General features: G+C 38.7%; 1 protein-coding gene across 1 annotated transcript in view; it reads right to left on the bottom strand.

Moving 5' to 3' along the window:
• LOC132665715 (ankyrin repeat domain-containing protein 26-like) overlaps window positions 1-15,895 on the bottom strand; it is a 104,912-nt gene that overhangs the window by 53,765 nt on the left and 35,252 nt on the right. Inside the window, exons 7-8 of the mRNA XM_081790851.1 lie at window positions 15,589-15,650; window positions 9,529-9,695 (exon numbers count right to left, since the gene is read on the bottom strand). Coding sequence (XP_081646977.1) covers window positions 9,529-9,695; window positions 15,589-15,650 — 229 coding nt within the window. The remainder of the gene's footprint in view (window positions 1-9,528; window positions 9,696-15,588; window positions 15,651-15,895) is intronic.

Genomic DNA, 15,895 nt, shown 5'->3' with positions numbered 1-15,895 from the left:
TGAAAGCTTTTACTCTAAGTTCAAGAACAAGGCAAAGTTGCCCACTTGACCACTCCTATTCAACAGGATATGGGAAGTCCTAGCCAAAGCAGTCAGGCAAGAAAAGGAAATGAAAGGCATCCAAATCAGAAAAGACATAAAACCGTCTTTGTTGGCAGATGATATGTTCTTATATATAGAATATCCTGAAGATACCACCAAAAAGCTGTTCAAAGGATGAAGGATATAAAATGAACATAAAGATGCAGGGGTGCCTGGGTGGCTCAGTCAGTTAAGCTTCTGACTTCGGCTAAGGTCATGATCTCGTGGTTTGCGGTTCAAGCCCTCTATTGGGCTCTGTGCTGACAGCTCAGAGCCTGGAGCCTGCTTTGGATTCTCCCTCTCTCTCTCTCTGCCCCTCCCCTGTCCACACTCTGTCTCTTTAGCCTCTACTACAAAGCTGTGATCATCAAGACAGTATGGTATTGGCACAAAAACAGACACACAGACCAATGGAATAGAATAGAGACCCCAGAAGTAGACCCACAAATGTATGGCCAACTAAGCACTGACAAAGCAGGAAAGAGTATCCAATGGAAAAAAAAAAAGACAGTCTCTTTCTCCTGGGAGAACTGGACAGCAACATGCAGAAGAATGGAACTAGACCACTTTCTTACACCATAAACACAAATAAACTCAAAATGGATGAAGGACCTGAATGTGAGACAGGAAACCATCAAAACCCTAGAGGAGAAAGCAGGAAAAAACCTGTTTGACCTCCACCGCAGCAATTTCTTACTCGACACATCTCCAAAGGCAAGGGAATTAAAAGCAAAAATGAATTATTGGGGCCTCGTCAAGATAAAAAGCTTCTGCACTGCAAAGGAATCAATCAACAAAACCAAAAGGCAACCGACAGAATGGGAGAAGATATTTGCAAATGACATATCGGATAAAAGAAGGGCTAATGTCCAGAATCTGTAAAGAACTCACCAAACTCCACACCCACAAAACAAATAATCCAGGGAAGAAATGGGCAGAAGACATGAATAGACACTTTTCCAAAGAAGACATCCAGATGGACAACAGACACATGGAAAGATGCTCAATGTCACTCCTCATCAGGGAAATACAAATCAAAACCACACTGAGATACCACCTCACGCTGGTCAGAGCGGCTAAAATGAACAAATCAGGAGACTATAGATGCTGGCGAAGATGTGGAGAAACAGGAACCCTCTTGCACTGTTGGTGGCAATGCAAACTGGTGCAGCAATCTGGAAAACAATGTGGAGGTTCCTCAAATAATTAAAAATAGAACTACCCTATGACCCAGCAATAGCACTGCTGGGAATTTACCCAAGGGATAAGGAGTGCTGATGCATAGGAGCACATGTACCCCAATGTTTACAGCAGCACTTTCAACAATCGCCAAATTATGGAAAGAGCCTAAATGTCCATCACCCGACGAATGGAGAAAGAAGATGTGGTTTATATATACAGTGGACTACTACTTGGCAATGAGAAAGAGTGAAATCTGACCATTTGCAACAACGTGGATGGAACTGGAGGGTATTATGCGAAGTGAAATAAGTCAGGCAGAGAAAGACAGATACCATATGTTTTCACTTATATCTGGATCCTGAGAAACTTAACAGGAGACCATGGGGGGAGCGGGGGGAAAAAAGTTACAGAGAGGGAGGGAGGCAAACGATAAGAGACTTGTAAACACTGAGAATCAACTAAGGGTTGATAGGAGATGGGGGAGAGGGGAAAGTGGGTGATGGGCATTGAGAAGGGCACCTGTTGGGATGAGCAGTGGGTGTTGTATGGAAACCAATTTGACAATAGATTATATTTAGTAAAAAAAAATTACAAAATCAACATCAAGAAATCAGTTGCATTTCTACACAATAACAATGAAATAGCTGAAAAAGAAATATAAGGAGGGGCGCCTGGGTGGCTCAGTCGGTTGAGTGTCCGACTTCAGCTCAGGTCACGATCTCACGGACCGTGAGTTCGAGCCCCGCGTCGGGCTCTGGGCTGATGGCTCAGAGCCTGGAGCCTGCTTCCGATTCTGTGTCTCCCTCTCTCTCTGCCCCTCCCCCATTCATGCTCTGTCTCAAAAATAAATAAACGTTAAAAAAAAAAAAAGAAATATAAGGAAAAAATCCCCTTCCCCAAAACATCAAAAAGACCAAAATACTTTGGAATGAATTTAATCAAGGACTTTCTGAAAGATAGGTACAGTAAAGACTACAAGACATTGTAAAAGAAACAGCAGAGACATAAACGAATGGGAAGATACCCCGTTGTTTATGGATTAGAAAAATTAGTATCATTAAATATCCGCATTACCTGAAACCACCTACAGAGTCAATGCAATCCTTGTCAAAATTCCAATGACCTTTTTCACAGAAATAGGAAAAGCATTCCTCAAATGTGTAAGGAACAAAAAAGACCCCAAATAGCCAAAGCAATCCTAAGAAAGAAGAACAAAGCTGGAAGCATCACACTTGCTGGTGTCAAACTATTACAAAGTTATGGTAATAAAAACCGTATGAAGTTGCACAAAAACAAACACAAACATGAATGAAACAGAATCAAGAACCCAGAAATAAACCCATGCATAAAGTCAACTAAAAACCCATGCATAAAGTCTCTTTGTTAAGCGACCCGAGAAAACTCAAAAGAGAAAAGGTAATCTCTTCAATACATGATGCTGAGAAAAGTGGATATGAACATGCAACAGAATAAAACTGTGCCTCTACCTTACACCACTCACAAAAGTTACCCCAAACACAAATAACGACTTCCATATAAAATCTTAAATCATAAAACTCCTAGAAGAAAACACAGGATAAAAGCTCCTTGGCATAGCTCTTACGAATGATTTAGGATAGGACATCCAAAGTACAAGCAATAAAAGCAAAACAACCAATGCAATCAACAATGTTTCCGCACAGCAAATGAAACAAGCAACATGACGGAAAGGCAACCTATGGAAAGGATGAAAACATTCACAAGCTACAAATATGAAAAACGTCAATATCTAAAATGTGTAAGGAATTCGTACAACTGAACACCTAAAAACAAATATAATTAAAAACTGGGCAAGGCACCTTCATAGACGTCTCTCCTCAGAACATATTCAGATGGCCAAGGGTACACAAGAAGGTGCTCGATATCACTATTCATCAGGGCAATGCAAATCAAAACTGCAGTATATAGATATCACTTTGCCCTATTAAAATGGCTATTGTCAAAACGACAAGAGATATCGTTGGCAAGGATGTACAGGAAAGGAATTCCTTGTACTGCTGTAGGACTGTAAATTGGGACAGCCACTATGTAAAACAGTATGGTGGCACCTCAACACACTAAAAATGGAACCTCCGTATGAGCCAATAATCCCATTTCTGGGTATATATCTTAAAGACATGACATCCTTACCTTGGAGAGATAGCTGCAGCCCTCTGTTTATTGCAGCATTATTTACAATAGTCAAGAAACAACCTAAGCATCCATCAATGGATCCATGGATTAAAAAATATGGTATATATTTACAATGGAATATTTTCAGCCACAAGCAAGAAGGAAATCCTGCCATTTGTGACAACGTGAGTGAAACTTGAGGGCTTTATGCTTAGTGAAAAGAAGTCAGACACAGGAAGACAAATACTGTATGATCTGACTTATATGTGGAATTAAAAAAAAAATTGCACGGAAAACAGAACAGATTGGTGTTGCCAGGGTTAGGAAGCTGTGAGAAATGGGTAGATATTGGTCAAAGGGTACAAACTACCTGTTACAAGATTAATAAATTCTGGGGATTTAATGTGCAGGATGGTGATTACAGTGGACAGTAGTGTATCATATCATTTGAAAGTTGCTACAAGAGTAGATCATCACAAACAAGAAAGGATAATTATGTGAGGTGATGGAAGTATTAACACTATTGTGGTAATCATTTGACAATATAAAAGTGTATCATATTAATACAGGTATACCTTACAGTTACACAGATGTATGTTACTTATATCTCATAAATCTGGAAAAACTTCAAAAATTCAAAAGTACTCATATGTCATTATCTATCGCTCAAAAATAGCAATCATCTGATTAGTTATCCTTTTGTTTAAAAAAAAAAATGGTTTGCGGTGCCTGGATGGCTCAGTCCGTTAAGTGTATGACTTTGGCTCAGTTTGTGATCTAAGGGTTTGTGGCTTTGAGCCCCACATCGGGCTGTGTGCTGACAGCCCAGAGCCTGGAGCCTGCTTCAGAATCTTTGTCTCCCCCTCTCTCTGCCCCTCCCCCACTCTCACTTTGTCTCTCTCCAAATGAATAAACGTTTAAAAAAATTAAAAAAAAATGATTTGGTAACTTTTGTATACTTTTAGCCTAATATCTAGTCCTGATAGAAAATACAGGGAGATTCACCAAAAAGAAAATTATAATTCTTTTTTCATGGACTAAATGCATGCAACAGAATATTATTACCATACAGCTACGTACATTTCCAAAAAGAATGAAATTTCCCACAGATTATTTAGGACTTAAACATGAGCCCCGAAGAGCACCAAAAACAAAAACAAAACTAGCAATTGTGTTTTTTTCAAAAAAACTGTTATACAGATAACTTTTCTTGTTGAAATAACATCCAAGAAAAGAAGAATCTTTCTGAAAGCAATTATCAAACAATTCCTCTCGACCCAAACTTCAAAAATGAATCTGTAATTACAGAATTTAAAATAGCTTTCATTTTGAACCCAGTCAATAGAAGCAATTTTTAAGTAGAAAACATCTGGTGAAAGCCACCTCAAACTTAGAAAAAACAAAACAAAACAAAACAAAACAAAACAAAACAAAAACCCCCTAACACGTAGCCATGGTAACAAGAAGCCACCAGAATCAGTTTTAAACGTGTTAATCAATGCCCACCAGCCCTACTCACCAACCAATCCATTTCAGCTCCTTCCTTCTGAAAGACAGCCAATAAAGGACAAAAATCACTCCAAAGCACATGCTTCAGCCTGCCAACCAATCCACACCAGTCTCCAAGCACCCGAATAAGCATGGTGCTTCAAATGATGACAAACCATTTAATTTTCTGAAAGTCCCCCAATCCTTAAACTCCACTCTTCCCCAAACCCTGTATAAGAATAGCAGACTCCTCTGTTAGAAAAGACTATACCTAACCAGCATAGCTCGCTCTTATTTGTAAGCGATAAATGCCAACTTCATCTTTTTATTTCAGATCTTGAGGGCTCAGAATCCTTTGGCAAGAATCTTTAAAGTCGTATAATAATTTGCCACATTTTAGTTTCCTTCATAAATATAAAGGAAGTTTGCTATTCCTTTGATACATTTCACCATAATTAAAACTAACATAAATACAACTAAAAGAATAAGTAGCAAGTAAACACAATATTGGGCCGCCCAAACCCCCCCCCCCAAAAATGTATATAACTGGCAGGTTTAGTTGTCAGAATGAACCCACGCCAAACTTTGTAAAAGTGAGGACTAGTATTATGTTAAAAACAATACACACAGGTTAAACTCCGTTCACTCAATAAACATTACTGAATAAGTGCTGTATAGACTAGAACATTTTCTAGGCACTGAGGACATAGCAATGAACACATAACAATCCTACTCATGAGTGAAGTAAACCTACAATAACAATAAGCTACACAGGCCAAACATACAGTATTAGAGGAGAAAAACTAAAGCAGAGAAATCACAGTTTGAGGTGTTATAGGGAAAAGGGGAGTTGAAGTACTAGTCAGGATGGCCAAGAAAGGCCTTGCTGAGAAAGTGACTTTTAAGCAAAAACCTGAAAGAAAAAACAAAAAAGGAAAAAGCAAGCCATGAGGTATCTGAGGGAAAGCATTCCAGATAGAGTCAACAGCAAGTACAGAAGTATGTCCGAAGTACTGAAAGAGTAGTGAGAAATTCAGTATGGCTGGACAGAATGAAAGGGGTAGAAAAGAGTTCAAATCAGAGAGAGAGAGGAGGAGACACCTGATCATATATACGCCTTGTCGGCATTAGGAAGAGTTTTGGCATGTACTCTGAGTGAAATGGGAGGCAATTAGGCTTTGAGCGGAGGAAGGACACAATCTGACTTACGTTTTACTAGATCCAAAGTGTTTAGAATTAACGGAAACAGAGGAAAAACAAAAGAAGAAACAAACAAACAAGAAGACCAGTTAGTTACCTAGTACTCCAATATAAACAACAGATGATAGTCTCTTGGTCATGGAAGATGTGTTTGGATTCTGGGGGCGCCTGGGTGGCACAGTCGGTTAAGCGTCCGACTTCAGCCAGGTCACGATCTCGCGGTCCGTGAGTTCGAACCCCGCGTCAGGCTCTGGGCTGATGGCTCGGAGCCTGGAGCCTGTTTCCGATTCTGTGTCTCCCTCTCTCTCTGCCCCTCCCCCGTTCATGCTCTGTGTCTCTCTGTCCCAAAAATAAATAAAAAAAATAAAAAATAAATAAAAAAAAAACGTTGAAGATGTGTTTGGATTCTGGATATATTTGAAGGAAGACTGGACAAGAATCGCTGACAGATGAGATGTGATGTGTATGAAAAAGAAAAAGAAAAGAGAAAGAAAAAGAAAAAGAAAAAGAAAAAGAAAAAAAGAGAAAAAAAAGACAGGACTCAAAGATGATACCAAGTTTTTTAGCAGAGCAAATCATAGAACTGTTATTAACCCAATTAGGAAAGACATGAAAGGCAAATATTAAGAAAGAATATCAGGAGTTCAATTTGGGACATGTTAAGTTTGCAACAGCTATCCAGAAAGAGGTATCAAGTAGGCAGTTTGATATGCGGGCCTGGAATTATGGAGAGAGATCTGGGCTGGAGATATAAACTTGAGGATCATTAGAATATACAAGATAGTAAAAGTCAAGAGAAGGAAAATCAAAGGCCAATTCCTGGAAGACATCAATGGGTTAAAAGGTGGGGGATGAGGAGAAACAAGCAAATCAGGCTGAGGTGTACAGACTAGAAAGGCAGCGGCAAAATCAGGTGAGTGAGTGATCTCCTACAAGCAACATGGAGACAGAATTTGGGAGGAGAGAGTTTTCCATTGGGTCAAATATTGCTGAAAGCTTAAGTCAAATGAGATGTATGAAATTATGTTTAGATTTAGTAAAGTGAAAATCGGTGGCAACCTTGAAAAAACAATTCTGGAGGAGTGAGAGGGAAAATTGCTACAATGAATTCAAGAATGGATGGGAGGGAGGGAAATCAGGATCAAAGAGTGAAGAAGGCTCTTGAAGGATTTCATAGCTAAGTGAAATGGTCATGGTTGATCTAATTTTCTATTATTGCTGTAGTTTTCAATTGTTACATAATGATTAGGTAGTATTTTTGTAATATTTGGAAGTCTTAAAAATTGCATATATGTAACACTAGTTTTTTTTTTTTTTTGCTTTTTTTAAATGCCACACCAAGGTACCAAATAACTCACAAAATTATACAATGAGAAGACTCCTTAAAATTTTTCTAGATATATAACATTATATAAGCTGATTACCATTTTTCTCATGCTTAGAAAGACCACAGAAAAACTAAGTTTCAAGGGCAGTATTTTGTGCTTGATAAAAATTATTGAACTCTAAGGGCACCTGGGTGGCCCAGTCCATGAAGCATCCAGCTCTTGATTTTGGCTCAGGTCATGATCTCTAGGATCTCTAGCATCGAGCTCTGCACTGACAGCATGGAGCCTCCTTGGGATTCTCTCTCTCCCTCTCTCTTTGCCCCTCCCCCACTCATGTGTGCATGCTCGCTCACTCTCTCTCTCAAAATAAACAAACACTTTTAAAAAGTCACCTAACTCCAGGCTATTATATACTATCCAAAGTAATTAGTCACATTAAAATTTTATACACAGAAGTAAAAGGGGGTGGGAATGCAGAAAATAGTCCTACTTTGTAAACTGAATTGTCATCAATTGTAGAACATGAAGGCACTGTTGAAAAATTTGGTGTGGTGCATGATGAAATATATTCTCTAAAAAGGCAGGATAATGGCATGCAAGCAAGGTACCTTTATGAAAACGATTCACTGCATTATCAGCATCTTGGTTTACAGCACACGGGTCATGAAATGTTTATATAGAATATGAGACATGTTACCACGTGAAACCTCTTGGCAATATTCAGATTAAGCTGAGGGTCCAACATTGGAGCACTCATGCACTGGGAAACAAAGCCAAAAATCTAATAACTAGCAATTTTGTTGGTAATGAAGTAGACTGCCAGTGTAGTAAGGAACTTCCTTTTGCAATTCAGTAGATATTAAAAGTATTCTAACAAAATGTGCATAAGACATGACATCAAACCAAACCAAATGCTTTAAATATACTTTGTTAAACCATCAGGACACATAGACCTAAATTCATTTTTTAAAATGGTCACATATTCCATTACTTTATAGAAGTGAAACTTAACTTCCTTATTAATGAATGGATATTTAGCCTATCTCTGGGGCACCTAGGTGGCTCAGTCTGGTGAGCATCCGACTGTTGATGGTGGCTCAGGTCATGATCTTGTGGTCATGAGATCGAGCCCTGTGTTGGCCTCTGCACTGTTAACGTGGAGTCTGCTTGGGATTCTCTCTCTCTCCCTCTCAGTCTCTGCCCCCCCTCGATGCCTGGGCTCCTGAGTGTGCACATTCTCTGTGTGTCTCTCAAAATAAGTAAATAAGCATTTAGACTATCTCCAAATGTTTGATATGGGAATGCTATAATAAATATCCTTCACATATACATGTAACATATTTATATAAGTAACCTTAATATATCTGTCCTATTTTGTATATGTAATAATATATAATAAATGCCCTTACAGTGTGTGTGTGTGCGTGCGTGTGTGTGTGTGTGTGTGTGTGTGTGTGTGTGTTTGCATGCACAGGCGCACGTGCTTGCTTATAGAAGTCACGTATTTCAGAAGGACCCAGTCCTGGCAACAAAACCATTGGAATAAAGGGATGACCTACCTGAAATATTTTTCTCATGTTATATTATTTATTTTTGACAGTGACAGAGACAGAGCACAAGCAGGGAAGGGCCAGAGAGAGAGGGAGACACAGAATCGGAAGCAGGCTCCAGGCTCTGAGCTGTTAGCACAGAGCCTGACGCAAGGCTCGAGCTCGTGAAGTGCAAGATCATGACCTGAGCCGAAGTTGGACACTTAACCAACTGAGCCACCCAGGTGCCCCGACATATTTCAAAATTTGAAATACACCGTTAAATCACCTTTCAAAAAGGAGTTACCAATTTCATCCAGCCACAGTGTCTAACAATGTCATTTTCCTCACATTTCCTAACTGGTTATTTTTTTAATAAAATATTTATCACTATGACTGCAAAAAATGGTATCTCATTGGTATTTACATTTTTCTCATTAGCACGTAGGATGCAATATCTCCACGAAAAATACGAAATTTGTTCATCGTGAACATTAGCTCAAACTAGAAAAGTTTGTTGCATAGGAAAATAACAATGACCTACTATTTAAATATTGCTATAGGCTTACCTATCAGAATCTTTTTTTTCTGTAATAGGCAATTGATGGTTATCAGTTTTTCCATTCTGTCTTTGTGGAATTAATCCAGCAGCCGCAGCATCATGTATGTTTTCTGATACTTCCATGTCACTTCCTCTGTGCTTCTTTTTTTCTTCAACCTTTAATGGAACTTGATACTAAAGGTAATTGTTACTTTAGTCAATAAAAAGAAGTTTTTTCATTAATTTTATCAGCTGACACTTAGTTTGTCATAAATTCAATGGAGGAAAATATTTTGTGTTTACTTTATCATTACAAGTAACTAATTTTTATAAACTCTGCTTCATTTCTGTTGAAATTAAAAAAAAAGCAGAAGTTACCAATATTTCTAAAAGGGCTTTCTTAATTTTGTACTCTTATTCATATCCACACTTTGCTACCGAGAATTCCCCACCCACCCCCACCCCATCTGACCAAGAGATACAAAGAAATAAAAAGACAAAAGACAAAATTTGTCCTTTTCTATCCTTACCACCTGGGTTTTACACAACAGCCAGATTTAAAACATGTGACATGGAGGTGCTAGAGTAACAAAAACAGGGAACTTTCCTCTCTCTGCACGGAGCTTTTCTTTCCCTTTTTCTTTTGGATCCTAAGGTTCTCAAAAAAAGTGACAGTGTCCCCTAAAATTTATGAACCAAAGTTTGCCACAACACAAAAGGAACAAAGTGAAACGGACGTTAGGGTGGAATTCTGGGAAATTAGTAATGCTCTCCGAATCTCACATTCAATAACCATAACATTTTATAGGGAGAGGGTATAAACGTAATGATCACCTTTAATTCCATTTGCTACTGATAACGCGAGTAAAACTCGAAAAGGTTAAATGATTTGTCCCAAGTTCCTAAAGTGGCATTACCTAGCATTTTATGGCACCAAAAGAGATGATACAATTCTTGAATGCTGACTCAGAGAAATGACCACAAATTCATTAAATTAATGAGATGCATGAAAAGTGTGCCTTTGGCACAGTAAATTAATACCTTGATAGGGGACGAGGGGATTAGCTACTTATTCTTCTAAAGGAGGGTATCTCTAGGTTTTGTCTATTTCTTAACTCCACACATCTCAAAACTCAGTTTTCTCCCTTGGCGTTACATACTGAAGCTTTGCTGAAGGTTTATGCTACCTACATGCTAAAAATCATACAGGCCAAAAGGTATCATACTTTATTGAACATAAAGTGAAGGTTTGACTCAACAGAAACATCTGAGAATGATGATTTTAAAAATGTGGGGAAAAAAGCGGTGATAATACAAATAGCTGTTATTAAGCCTATCTCAAAGGGGTCATGTTGAAATTCTAAGTTCCAAGATTGTGAGTAAAGCAGACAAGACTGCATATATTTGTGGGCAATAAGTTTAGGAATTCCCTGAGCCTGCACTGATGAGTTAACCAGGCATAAAATATTACAAAGCCATAGGATGCTCACACCCAAGTTTGGGTAAACAAGATTAGGTAACTAAGTAGAGAGAGGGCGGGGAAAAGGCTCCAAGACAAAGGTGTGTGAGGGAAACCAGATTAGATATGCAGGAGGACACACTCCCCAATTTAGTACTATGGCAGGAAGCTGCTTTCACAGGAAGGAAGGACCAAATTAGGTAAACAGGTAAATAGGGCTATAGGCTGTAGGCTGCAGGGTGAAGATGCCCAGAGGGGAGCTAATTAGCAAAAGAAACGTGCCTTGTGGATCCTGAGGTAGCATCCCTCTTCTCCCCTAGACTAGCTAAGATAAACAGAGAAGCTGCCTCAGGTCTGCTGTTAACAACCATCTGCCAGGCACAAGGATTTTGTTTTATATTGACCCAAACCCCTAAAACCCTATATCTTCAAAGCCCCTTTCCCTCATGCCCATGAGTTCATGTTCACAGATTGATTGTCTCTTTGTGCACGTCCATCACCATGTTTGGAAGCCTTCTGATCCTAATAAAAACAGCGCAAGGACCCTTAATCCGGGCTCCTGTGTTCTCCCTGACATTAGCCGTCTCTCCTATTGTAATCCTGCATCCCGCTGCTGTCTTGCTAGACAAGCAAGAACCCTAGACCCAGAGTCTACAGACACATACTGAAGCAATAAATAGATTGCTTTAGCTGGGAACATTTCTGTATATTCCTTCTCTTAGTTATTGCTCCTTTCCCATTTTATTGTTTATGGAAATGCAATTTATATTTAAGCCAATATTTTTTTAAAAAAAACCTGGAGATTATTATGTTTTTTAAGCAGTTTCTTTATGGTTATTCTGGTTCATGAGGTCACATGGTACTTACATAGCTAAGTTAGTTTCCCAGTTCATATACTACTTGGAAGACTGACACAGAAACTTTAAGGAAAACAAATCATAAGAATGTTTTCCTGAACTCTTATTTGTTAGATAGCAGAAATAATCTATTTCCAGACACAATTACTTATTTAGACGATTCCATTGTATGCACACTCTTATTCTCTTGAGTGGAAAATCAGAATGGATCAGATAATTGCTAAAGAGAAAAAACAAGAGTAATAGCAAGGCGGACCTCTATCTCTTTTGGAGGTTGAACTTTCTCTCTTTCCAAAGACAGGAACTCTACTTGTGACATGTCTATCGCATTCTTAAACCTTTGCATATCTTGATGTAATTCTTCACTTAGATATACTTCAGATGCTGGAAAACTAGATGCTGAAGAAGAACTCACAATTTCTAATTCAGAATCAATACTTTTATAGTTATGAGTACTGGCATTATCTGCATATAATGGCTTCTGGAAAAAAGTCTTGTACTGGTTAGTTTTCTCGTGTTTGTGACAACAGAAATATCATCCCTTTTTGTTTGAACCGTGTGTTTCATCACATCGCAGCAGGCAAGCCACAAATCAAAAAGGCTCTCTGAATCACTAGACTGAGGTCTAATTTACAATCGGTGGTATTTTGGTCCATATTTTTTGCCATTTGCATGTCAAACTCTTGGCCTTCTTTTACTTTAAATGTAACTAGTGGGTTCCTTGCTTTTTTTATGTTCTATATAATTTTAAAAATCCTCATTGTTGTTAAAAAGATGCTCAATGTCTGGTTTGTTCTCATTTTCATAGTCTGTTTTACTTTCTTTTTTTTAATATGAAATTTATTGTCAAATTGGTTTCCATACAACACCCAGTGTTCATCCCAACAGGTGCCCTCCTCAGTGCCCATCACCCACCCTTCCCTCCCTCCCATCCCCCATCAATCCTCAGTTTATTCTCAGTTTGTAAGAGTCTCTTATGGTTTGGCTCTCTCCCTCTCTAAGGTTGTTTTTGTTGTTTTTTTCACTTCCCCTCCCCCATGGTCTTCTGTTAAGTTTCTCAGGAACCACAAAAGAGTGAAAACGTATGGTATCTGTCTTTCTCTGTATGACTTATTTCACTTAGCATCATACTCTCAAGTTCCATCCACGTTGCTACAAAAGACCATATTTCATTCTTTCTCATGGCCAAGTAGTATTCCATTGTGTATATAAACCACAATTTCTTTATCCATTCGTCGGGTGATGGACATTTAGACTCTTTCCATAATTTGGCGATTGCTGAAAGTGCTGCTATAGGGGCACCTGGGTGGCTCAGTCGGTTAAACGTCCGACTTCAGCTCAGGTCATGATCTCACAGTCTGTGGGTTCGAGCCTCACGTCAGGCTCTGTGCTGACAGCTCAGAGCCTGGAGCCTGCTTCGGATTCTGTGTCTCCCTCTCTCTCTGCCCCTCCCCTGCTCATGCTCTGTCTCTCTCTGTCTCAAAAATAAATAAAAACGTTAAAAAAAAGAAAAAAAAAAGAAAGTGCTGCTATAAACATAGGGTTACAAGTGCCCCTACGCATCAGCACTCCTGTATCCCTTGGGCAAATTCCTAGCAGTGCTATTGCTGGGTCATAGGGTAGATCTATTTCTCATTTTTTGAGGAACCTCCACACTGTTTTCCAGAGTGGCTGCACCAGTTTGCATTCCCACCAACAGTGCAAGAGGGTTCTTGTTTCTCCACATCCTCGCCAGCATCCATAGTCTCCCGATTTGTTCATTTAGCCACTCTGGACCGGTGTGAGGTGATATCTCAGTGTGGTTTTGATTTATATGTCCCTGACGATTTGCTTTCATTTAAAGAATGCTTAGAAGATGACTGACAAGCATATTCTGGGGACCCAGAGTATGAATGAGAGAGAATGACATTTTCAAGACTAGGCTCTTTTTGTTCAGGAAATGCCTGAAATACTACCGAGACAGACACTCCAAATGCATCTTCTTCCGTATTTGTCCAATTCGAAGGTATTTCCTTTCAGTTCATTCCTTGTTAGAGTGACCCTGTGGTGGTTCTTCTTCAAGATGAGTAGGAATGCTGTATTGTTAACAAATTTCACCAAACTTCTGCTTTCACTCACTGCTGATGAGTTTTAAGCTCTTTTTCCAGTCTAATTTGCCTTATTTGATCCACATTTCCTCAAAGTTTTGCATAGAAGCATGTCTTAAATATACAGATATATCATGCTCCCTAACACATTCCTTATCCATTGCTGGTTCTTGAGTCACTTTTTGCAGTTGCAAAAACGGATGGTTAATTTCCTTGTTTTGATTTTCACATGAATTTTCTGCCAGGATACATGTTTGTAAAAACACCTTATCCTTAAGTAATCAAGTACGGACAAAGAAAAATGAGAAAATAATTACAATTTTACTGTTAAATTTCTTAATCTATGTTTAGTTGTTCCCAAGTCACTGGATTGTAACTTCCTGTAAGAAGTGAAAACTAACTTGCCTTAGCCTAAGACAGAAGAAAAATATGAACTCATGAACTTAAGCTTGTCAGTTTTTGGAACTAAACAATTCATTACATGTTAAATCGACCAAAAAATTAAGTTAGATGTTTTTTAATGTTACAAACCTTAAAAACTATTTAGCTTACCATCCCTTATAACGAGCACTAAAGTGCATTTGAGCACTTTTTAAAGGTTAATAACTAGAGAATTGGAAAACTTCAAATTATTAGCAGCCAAATCAATTAATATCAAAGAGAAAGAAATGCGCTGGCAGTGTGAATCGGCTTAAGATTCTCTCTCTCACCCTGCCCTCACCTACCCACGTGCTCTGTCCTCACTCTCTCTCTCAAAAGAAATAATGAAAAGAAAAAGAAATCATAAGGAACAGAAAATACATTTACAGGATGGTACTCTATTTACTGAAAAATATCTGTGTGTAAGTGGACTCCCACAGTCCAAACCCATCTGGTTCAAGGGTCAACTGTATACCTATATGCTGTCTCCACTAAGAGCTTACAGGAACTTCACATAGCCCCAGATTAGAAAATCAAACACCCATTCCTACTTTCCCATTCTTTTCTGGACACTACTGCCATTTTATTGGCCTTCAGACATCTTCACATTTAAAACAAGTATTCTTGGGGGGCCTGGGTGACTTAGTCAATCAGGCGCCCAACTTTGGCTCAGCTCATGTTCTCACAGTTCATGAGTTCAAGTCCTGCATTGGGCTCCTTGCTCTCAGTGCAGAGCCTGCTTTGGATCTTCTGTCCCCCCACCCCCCTCTCAACAATAAACAAACATTCACCAAAAAAATTATCCTCAATATTTACTAAGTCAATACATGCCACTGTGATCATTTTGTCTTCTATTTCTATAGCACCCTTTACAGGTTACAAAACGTTGCCACATTTGTTCATTACACATAACCAAGAGGTGGGTATTAGTGCCATTTTTAGGAACGAGGTCATTGGCATTCAAGCAAGTTTTTCCAAGGTCCCACAGCTAGGAAGTGACAGAACCAAGATGCTAGCATGTCTTTTGATTTCAAATACAGTGCTTGCAGCATTATGCAGCAGCTGCCTGGGCCTAAGACATCAGGACCTTTTTACCTCCTTCCCTAGTTGTCACCTTAGAATAGGTCATCATTACTTTACTTATATTACTACAAGTATGACTGCGATATTATTTTAATTATCCAAAAGTCAAAGTCAAAGCACCTCGTGGACGTTTTAACATCACTCCTCCATGCTTATACTTAAAAATAAGAAGAAGATAGTACCTCAGGAAGAGAAGGTGATTCTACATCTTCCTCTTCTCCCAATTCTAATGCTGACATCATATCTATAGGATATGGTCACAGATAAATTAATGTGTTACAGATAAAACATGTGTTACTATGAATTTTAAACACATACACAAGTCTATCTCCATTCATGACTATTTCAATAAAATAAAAGCAATAGCAGAAAAGATGTTCAGGGGGTTCAAGATTTTCCGGAAGCACAAGGGGGCAGTACTTGGGATACTTATAAAGAAAGATAGCTACAGAAAAATATCTTCATGAAAAAAGGATAATATATTTGGAT

Source organism: Panthera onca, chromosome D3 (genome assembly GCF_046562875.1).
Source record: "Panthera onca isolate mPanOnc1 chromosome D3, mPanOnc1 haplotype 2, whole genome shotgun sequence".
NCBI classification, from domain to species: domain Eukaryota; kingdom Metazoa; phylum Chordata; class Mammalia; order Carnivora; family Felidae; genus Panthera; species Panthera onca.
The sequence above is the reverse complement of the archived record's forward strand: the minus strand, read 5'-3'. Positions and strand labels throughout refer to the sequence as shown.